This window comes from Grammomys surdaster, unplaced genomic scaffold, assembly GCF_004785775.1.
Source record: "Grammomys surdaster isolate TR1022 unplaced genomic scaffold, NIH_TR_1.0 186, whole genome shotgun sequence".
Lineage (NCBI taxonomy): Eukaryota > Metazoa > Chordata > Mammalia > Rodentia > Muridae > Grammomys > Grammomys surdaster.
Window position 1 is genome coordinate 6,251,479 of NW_021604631.1, and position 9,595 is coordinate 6,261,073.

The 9,595-nt window shown below is 48.2% G+C and overlaps 1 protein-coding gene across 1 annotated transcript in view; it reads right to left on the reverse strand.

The window, feature by feature from the left end:
• Positions 1-9,161, reverse strand: part of Parp12 (poly(ADP-ribose) polymerase family member 12) — a 35,744-nt gene extending 26,583 nt beyond the window's left edge. Inside the window, exons 1-3 of the mRNA XM_028768445.1 lie at positions 8,615-9,161; positions 4,379-4,514; positions 1,189-1,489 (exon numbers count right to left, since the gene is read on the reverse strand). Of these exons, the coding sequence (XP_028624278.1) occupies positions 1,189-1,489; positions 4,379-4,514; positions 8,615-8,976 (799 nt within the window). The 5' untranslated portion in view covers positions 8,977-9,161. The remainder of the gene's footprint in view (positions 1-1,188; positions 1,490-4,378; positions 4,515-8,614) is intronic.
• Between the last annotated feature and the right edge of the window lie 434 nt (positions 9,162-9,595).

The window sequence follows — 9,595 nt, forward strand, 5'->3', positions numbered from 1 at the left end:
CAATAGCTTGGGGGAGCTAAAGAAATTGGTCTGTGGTTAAGAATATCTGCTGCTCTTCAGGGGATCTGAGTCCAGCACCCACATGAAGATCAAAACAACTGTAACTCCAGTTTCAGAAGACCTGATGCCCTCTTCTGAGTTCTAAGGGCACTTGTATACATTCATAAATGCAACTCAGAAATCTGCCTGCCTCTGCCTCCCAAGTGCTGGGATTAAAGGCGTGCATCACCATCGCCCAGCTAAGTAAAATTTTTTAAAACTATTTTTTTAAAATAACATAAAAGTTGAAGGAGAAAGTACTAGAAGGAACTGGGAAAAGTAGGAAGGGGATTTGAGTTGTTTGACTACGAATATTGTATACATGTATGAAAACATTAAAGAATAACTAAAAATTATTCTTTAAAAAAATCTCTACTAGGGGCTAGAGATGGCTCTGCCATTGAAAGCACTGGCTCCTCTTCAGAGGACCTGGGTACAATTCTCAGCATCTACACAGCAGCTCACAACCATCTGTAACCCCAATTCCAGAGGATCTAAAACCTCTCTTCACCTCTCAAAGCACCAGGCATGTGTGGTACACAGACAGACATACAAGAAAAGCATTTATGAACATAAAATCTCAAATGGAAATTCCTCTATCTACCCGTCACTAAACCTGGCAGACACTTAGGAAAAAAAATCCCACCACACTCACTCATGTTGATGGATTACTATAGGCCAGGCACTGTCTAGGTGCTAAAAAGTAGCAGAGAATATGGCCAAAAAAATCTTACAAGGGAGAAAACTAGGGCTTGCTGATGGCAGGATGGCCAAAGCCACAGCTTTACACATGCCTTCTTGTATTTGTTTGTAATATCATAAAGAATGCTACCTAACGGATGGTCCTAGAGCTGTACAGCTAACATCCCACTCTCCAGGGGGCGCAGGGCAATCACACAGTGGGAGCTGGACTCATTTCAGTGCAGCTCCTCCAGGATTCAGAATGTGCCAATCCCAGCTTGCATTATCTGGAATGCCTTGTTTGACTGTATCTAGATTCCAACCATCTTCACAACCTCCTAGCTAGGAAAGGATCAATGAGTCTTAACAAAAGAGATCCACACTTCCTCAAAGTCATATTCTATTTACAAACCAACAAAAAATCCAGGCCCCAAGCCCAAAGCCTGCAGCACTTTCCATTAGCCTTACCAGAAGTCCCCTGTGGACCTGCAGGAGAAGGGGACACTTTGCTGAGAGCTGAGCCCTTATTCTTGATGTCATATGCATTCCGGTAAGTAGAGGGTAGCCTGCTCACCAGGTCAGAACTTAAACCCAACCTTTCCAACTTCTCCAGATTATCAGAGTTAGTGAACTCGTGGGACCTCTTACAGTTAGAGCCAAACCTGCAGTCTCCCTGGAGGAAGTACTGGCAGATATGGAGTTTAATACACTGTGCTTGGAAGGAGCAAGAGCCAAAGGGTCCATCACCTTTGTTGTAGTGTAGGCAGATCTGTTGACAAAGAGGAAAAAAGACATCATCACATGAACACTGTACACACACACCTCAACAGTGATGACACGGGGGAAAGGGCCTCATGGTCGTTTTATTATTTCTCCATTCACATGGGCTATAGAGAATTCATCTCTTATTCTGTGTGTGTATGTGTGTGTGTACACCAAACCATTCCCTAAGCTAAAATAAACCCCAACAAGACCTTTTCCTGGGAAGATCCAGAGCAGTAGCAGCCTCCTATCTACCTCAATGTACCTACCCTTATCTATATACACAGCCTTCACCAAACCAAGTATACTTTACTAGTTCATTTCTTCCAATTTTCCTTTCAAAATTCAAAGTCAGAGAGGTTCTTAGGGCTAAGGCATCTCAAAGTTGGCAAAATACCACCCTTCACTCCTCAAGGGAACTAGCAGACTTCAAAGCTAGACAGCTAGGGCTAACAAGATTCAAATACCAGAGCCCACACAATGCCAAGAGGGAAGAACAACTCCCTGGGGTTGTCATCTGACCTCCACACTGTGGACAAGCATACTCACACTCACTCTTGTACCTAGTGTATCTGTGTCCTCTAATAATTTTAATAAATTTTATTAAAATTTCATCAGCTAGTCCCAGTCACACAGCTAGTCACTGTACCTGTTGTTTGCTCAACTGGGTTGTTGGCAAACCTGTAACTTTTTTTCTGGTTTATTAAACAAGGTCTCCCTTGCCAGGCAGTGGTGGCACACTCCTTTAATCCCAGCACTTGGGAGATAGAGATAGGTGGATTTCTGAGTTCGAGGCCAGCCTGGTCTACAGAGTGAGTTCCAGGACACCCAGGGCTACACAGAGAAACCCTGTCTCGAAAAACTAAACCAAAAAAAAAAAAAAAAAAATACAAGGTCTCCCACAGCCTAGGCTGCCCTCAAACTACAGAGGAAAAGACAGGATGAATCCTGGTCCTCCGCCTCCACCATCCAAGTGTTAAGATCACAAACACACACCACAATGCACAACTACAAACTTGCAACTTGAACCTCAATCAACTAATCCTTCTCTATATCCCAAAAATTCAACATGGAAAGGGGGCCCACCTACTTAATTTCTAGTCATTACATTCCACAAGCTGTAGGAAATTTCCTTGGGGGGTCAGAAGCAGAACCCAGTTTTCTTTCAAGGCCTCCACTCTACAGATGGTCTACCCAAGGGAAAAGCAAGATAGCAATTCTGAAGACTACTTTAGACAAGTCGTTCACCAGCTTTCAGATTCCATTTTTTGAATCTCTAAAATGGGTAGAACGTCATCAATGTCACAGAGTTGTGCGATTACTGAACTGGAAACCATGAAAATATCAACCAATGCTGACGTATGAGAGGTGCCAGACTGCCCTCTTCCTCACTTATCTTCTGGACAGGCCTCATCTGCCCCAAAACACCTTTCCCCCGCATCGTGAAATGTGAACTTTGACAGTGTCTTAAACATTACCCAAAGTCATCCTCTGCCTTCCTATCCCACCATTTGATTTGCATCCCATAAGGGCATAGCAGGGTGTTTTATCCCCTGGTCATCATTGTATAGCTAACAATGGATATTCCAAAAAGCTTAGCTGCAGTAAACCAATATGAATTTTCAAAAGACAAATATAAAAAGTTAGTATTTATTATGTGCCAGTCATGATGCTGTCTACTTACTATTCCTCAAATGGGTGACACTGTCTTTTTTTTTTTTTTTTTTTTTTGTTTTTTTGGTTTTTCGAGACAGGGTTTCTCTGTGAAGCCCTAGCTGTCCTGGAACTCACTCTGTAAACCAGGCTAGCCTTGAACTCTCAAACTCAGAGATCCGCCTGTCTCTGCCTCCCAAGTGCTGGGATTAAAGGCGTGCACCACCACTGCCCGGTGACATTGTCTAATATGGAAATATCTGCATTAAAATATGCCAAACCACAGGCGGATTTCTGAGTTCAAGGCCAGCCTGGTCTACAGAGTGGGTTCCAGGACAGCCCAGGCTACACAGAGAAACCCTGTCTCCAAAAAAAAAAAAAAAAAGCCAAACCAGTAACAGTGCCAAAGCATCCCATACATGGAAAACACCCTGCTCAGATCTGCTGGAGAAAATCAAGGCCCAGGGAAGCCCTACAGAGCCAGGGTCCTGTTCACATTAAGGCCTTGCCCAGCACAATGGAAAACAGCACTGATCCTAAAGCAGATCAAAGCTGGTGAGTCACTGCCCCCTCCAGCAGCACCTGAGCCTGGCAGAGCCGTTCTCTTTAATCAGGTTCCTACTCAGCCCCTGCCTTCCTTTCCCCTGCTATGAACGTCATCCCAACCCTGCTGCTGTCTAGAAGGTTCTCTATGCTTTCTCCTGATCCTTACCCAATAAACCTTTTGTGCTGCTAATCTTCCCCCACCAAATGATACAGAGATAATGCAATAAGCTTACACAGCTGAGCTTTCTCCTGAGTAGAGAGTACTACTGGGTGACTGTCAAGCAGCTCTGGAAGGCTTCTCCATAGACTAAAACAACACCCCAAGCATGCAGTTCCAATTCCCACTAATCAGGGATGGGCCAGCTGGGGTCTCTCATTCTGCTTAGTTCTAGGTAACACTTGCTTCAGGTGCTGGCCAACCTCACTAAATCACTACAGGAGTGGTGCCAGCCCAATTGATAGAGAAGGAAAAATTTCAAGCAATGCCAAGGCTGGTCCAACATCAACAGAACTGAATATTAAATCCAGTAGATTTAATTAGCAGAGCTGGATATTAAATCCAAGTCTTCCCTGTGCAATGGTTCTTGGTCAAAATGGAGTTCTCAGCACTAAGAGTTATCTATCTTCCAACCACCTGGCTTCTCCACTATTACTTGCAAAGAAGACTGCACCCCCCCCCACCCTTCCTAACACTCACATCTGGCAGAAGCGAAGGGTCATTCTGAAGCAAGAGTTGGCAAAGCTCAGTATACGTGAGGTGGTCAACACCGTAAGTCCTCAGCACACTCACGTTGTGGTCAGTCTTCAAGTTGTGACCATTCCTACAGTTCTTCCTGGAAAGAAGCAAAGACGTTGTTACAGGCTAGAGCTTACCTCCCTAAAATCCCCTATTAGAGTTCCAACTTCCAGATCCTTAGGATATAAAACTTCTTTTGAAGATAGATCATGAGAGAGGTAATAAAGTTAAAATGAAATCCTTAGAGTAGCCCCAATCCAACATGGACCTTATCTCAGAATTCCATCCTCCAGAATTGTGAGAAATGATTTTTGTTGTTTAAGCCTCCCAGTCTGCCAGCTATTATAACATACACCTGTAATCCCAGTACTCAGAAGCTGAGACAGGGGGATCATGAGTTGTAGGCTAGTTGGACAAGCCTCTGTGAAGGAAGAAATGGAAAAGAAGAGAGGAAAAGAGAAGAAAAGGGGAGACAAAAAGAAAGGCCAGGTCAACCGATCTCTGGTGTTCTGTTATGGCAACCCTGGCAGACTTACAGAGCCAGTGAAACCATTCTTCATGGCATTTTTTTCACAAACACTTCCTGACCCTCCTTATAAGCAGCATAGAAAAAAACAGCTATGCATGAGAACAGATGCTTACTTACCAGAAGAGATGAGACTAGACAACGTTGAGGGCTTAGGACAACACTTCTCAGCAAGTATGTAAAGAGAAGGGCAGGGCCATCATGCAAAAACTGTCACACCACATTGGCCACTCAGTAAGCACTTGGATGAAAAACCTGAGCAGGGGTGAGTCTAGGTAGCACATACCTTTAATCTCGGCACTTGGGAGGCAAAGGCAGGGAGATTTTGATTTCTGAGGCCAGTCTGGGCTACACAGTGAGTTCCAGGACAGCCAGGACTATGTAGAGACCCTATCTCAACCCAGCTCATCCCCTGCCCCCCTCAAAACTTGAGCAGGAGGGAGAGGGAAGGCTCGGTAGTAGTTATGGGGACTAGTCTTCCAAGGACCTGCATTCAATTCCCAGCGCCCGCCCGTACTAGGTGTCAGCTCACCAACACTCTCTTAGCACTGTGTGCAGCATTCCTTCCACTCTACCCCCATATAGACACATAATTTAAATAACAAAAATAAATCATTTTAAAAATGCTAAGCAGAGTGACTCATGCTTCCAGGTATGAGTACACACGGACAGACACTCCTGGGTCCACCCCTTTTGCAGCTCCCCTCTTCTGTACTTTCAACCCACAAGCATCTGGTGAGCACTTATCAACCAGGCACTGGTACTCCACCCTAAGAACTCAGGAACAAATCGTTAATAACAGTCTCGGTCACCTGGAATGTCAGGACACAGCATCTGCTTGATGGAGACACTACCATACCTTACTTAACATCTGTAATACACATCTTGAAAGGATGCCAAATTCCTGATCCATCCCCAAACCCTTTTCTCCTACTAGCTCTCTGATGTCTGTCAAAAGTTAACTTCCCTCCTCCCCTATAGATCAAAACCCATCAAGTCATCCTTGACTCCTCTCCCCCAACTGGTGAATGCAACAGAAAAGAACTCACATGTGGAGTGGAAAGTCTGAGGTCAGCTGTGGTAAAAGAACACAGTAGCACCAAAGGAAAAAGGTACTGCAGAGTCTGGATGGGGGAGAGAACTGAGGAGAGGGCATCAGAAGGTATAAAACAACAAATAAGCCACATCCTCAGGGGCTAGGAGAAAGCTGACAGAATGAGATGAGAAGAAGGGACGAGAAGTCGGTGCTGCCAAAGCCTAGTATACAAATACCTGCAATAACGACAACTAATACTTATCGAGCATTCACTATGCAACAGAAGCTGCCTAAACATCTCATGAGTTAATTCAGTCAGTCCTCAACAAACCTGTGCGGTAAGTAATCTAACCATCACTGAGGGGACAGAGTCAGCCATAGTCACTTGCCCAGGATTCCTGGCCAGCAGAGCTGGATTGGAACAGGGTGACTAGCTCATGGGACCACACTCTTGATCAGCAGGCCCACTGCCTCCTGAGCACAGGTCTGGAAGCCAGGGATTGAAGACGCCTTCTCGGGCTTGTTTCTTAGAGAGCTAACCTTGTGATCAAGAAGACAAAGTCACAGGAAAGTACACTTTTTTTTTTTTTCGAGACAGGGTTTCTCTGTATAGCCCTGGCTGTCCTGGAACTCACTCTGTAGACCAGGCTAGCCTCGAACTCAGAAATCCACCTGCCTCTGCCTCCCAAGTGCTGGGATTAAAGGCGTGGACCACCACTGCCCGGCAGGAAAGTACACTTAATCATACTCACTTTCCATTACCCGTTGGAAAAAAATATGTAGGAAACTACCTTGTATAAATTATGGGAAACAACTAAGGTGAAGAATGAGGAAGAAAAATCTCAGTTATGGAGGCCAGGAAATATCAAATGTCCAGATTTCCAGTATAAAATCTGAACCCAAATCTTGGGAATTAGCGTAAGAACAGATCTTCCTTCCATGATTGTTTTGCCAGTTAAGAACATTATAAAGATTTGCCAGGCAGACACAGTGTGCATGGCTTTAGTCCTAGAAGCAGGAAGACTGTAAGCTGGAGGCCAGCCTGGTCTACATAGCAAGTTTCAGGCCAGACAGGCCAACATATCAAGCTACCTGCTCAATATATTCATTCACTCACTCACTCATTCACTAGCCTTTCCTGCCACTGCATCAAGCTAGCTACCACTTGCTATGTACCTCTTTCACCCCAGAGCTGGCTCGTTCTTGCATGGTAGTTTCTAGAACTCTACCCAATGTGGGCCCAGCTTCTCCTACAGACCTGTCTGGTCTACTTCTGTGACTGGGGCCACAGTATTTACCACCCGGCAGCTTTCAATCAGCACGTGAGGGTTTAGCCTTCCTTTTAAGTAAAGAACTCAAACCCTCTCAGCTTTCAGTCCACAGTCGGAGCAGAAACAAGTCGCCATCTCTCCCACAGCCTCTCTTCACACTGGCACCCTCTCCTTTATCCTCTAACATCCCCAAATCTCTCACATACACATTGTTTGGACACGTTCTAATCTGTATTATTCCCGAATAAATGAGTCCTAGAGACCACACTTCCCAGACCATACCCCTTAGGTAGGGGTGAGGGACAGCTTCTGGTAAATGGGATATTTATCACTTCTAGACCTGGCCCACACAAACTTCCCACCAGACCCTCTCCTGTCCTATTTCCTTTGAACCCCCAGAACTTGATGCTTAGAACTGCCTCAAAAAGTGTTGAGAGTGCAGTTGTATTTGCCAGCCTGGATCCCTGACTGACTGCATAGGTCAAGGTGACTAATAACCTGACGTCATAAAAACTGATGTCTACTGCGTTACAGCAAATGGAAGCAGGGAGGGAAGAAACTAATCCTCCTATAGATAACCAGACTAGCTCTGAAGCACGGAAGTCTCAACATCCTCTCCTAACCCAGCATCCCTGCACCATTACCCAAGACATCCTCCTAAAATACAAACCTCACAGCTGACATTCAACAGACTTTATCACCTTTAAGGTGAGGCCCAAATTCTTCAGTGTAAACAAATTTCACTAATCACCTGGCAGGTGCAAGCAGAACGCAGCCCAAACTAATAAGGACATGAAGTGTGGTGTGGAAGAGTTAAGAGAAAGAGCGAACAATCTTTCAGCTCCTGCCTGAAGCACTAAAAAGCAAACCAGGAAGGGCACTCCAGACAGGGCTCTGCCACCAAATGAACCAAAGAAGGAGTGGGGTGTGTAGAAAGCCCCCAGGAAGGTCTGTGGCTAAGGGAGAGTGGGAACTCCCTACGGGTCTTGAAAAATCTGGGTTTTGGCTTCTAAGCAGGCAAACAGGAGTTGAGTGGCACTTCCAAAGCTTCCTTACAGCTGTGACTCCAAGCTTTAATGCCCGCTCCTCAAAGCGACCTTTCCACCCAGCCCTGAGGACCAGCTTCCCTCCTGGGAGCCATACTGCATACTCAGGTGTCCCTCTTGGGTCCACACTCTATCTGAGCCACCCCATCACACACTTCCAGCCACTAAGTAGGTGATCAATGAACGTTCTTGAGAGTGAAGGACAGGCGAGGCTAAAGAACCGTTGCCTAGCTGTCCATCCCAATCTCACGACGAGAGTGGAGGCCCGGGAGCGGAGGGCCGGGAGCATCCGCCCATGCCCATCGTTGGCATCCTTACCCGGTCCTCAGGAACTTGCAGTTGCCATAGATGAGAAACTTGCAGAGATGCAGCTGCGCGCAGAGCCCGGTGCAGCCCGGCTTGGGGCCCTGGTGCGCGCGGCACAGACGCAGCGACGACACGGCCAACACCACGCGCTCCGAGGCCGAGGCCGAGGCGGCCGCGGCCGCCGCCGCCGCCGCCGGGCCCACGCTCGCCCGCGAGGCCACCACGAAGCGCCCGCGGTCCTGCAGCAGCCGCTCCAGCGCGTCGGCGCCCAGGCTCGTTCGCAAGCGGCGCCGCAGCTCCGCCAACTCCAAGGCGCCCCCCGCCGCGCACAGCAGCTGGGTCACCTCTGCCACCGCCACCGCGGCCTGGGCCATGGCCGTCGGATCGAGGCTTAGCACGGACGACAGCGTTGTTCGCGGGCCCGGCCCACTCTGTTCGGCTGGAAGGAAACGAAACCGAAAGCCGGCCCCAGCTGGGAAAACAAGAGCAGTGGGGCCTTGCCACGCCCCCGGGCCGCAGCTGAGGAGCCGGCGCCCTCGTCTTAGGGCCGGCAGCTGGGGACCGCGCGGCTCGACGGCGGCCCGCGCGCACTGAGCGGCCCTGCGTGCCTTCGAGGCGTCGCGCGGCCCGAGACGTGGGTCTCGAGTCCTCACAGGGCCAGACTCGCGTCTGAGGGAAGAAGTGGCCGCTTCCTTCGAGGCAGCGCCCTGTGAGGGCGAGTGGCGCGTTCAGCTAGGCCCGAGGGACGCCGGCCTTCCGTCCGCAACCTCAATCTCGAGAGAAGCTGAGCGAACTTTCCAGACGGCGCCGGCCGGTTGCAGCCGGTTGGCGCGTCTGCCTTCAGGGGGGCTCAGAAGTCGCCCGAGTGAGCGAAAGCGAGCTCGGCCGGGCGGACCACGGAAGCGGGACGACGCACCTGGTCCCACCCCACCCCGGAACAAACGGAAACAGGCGCTCGCAATGGCAAGACCGGCCTAAATGGTACTCTAGAGT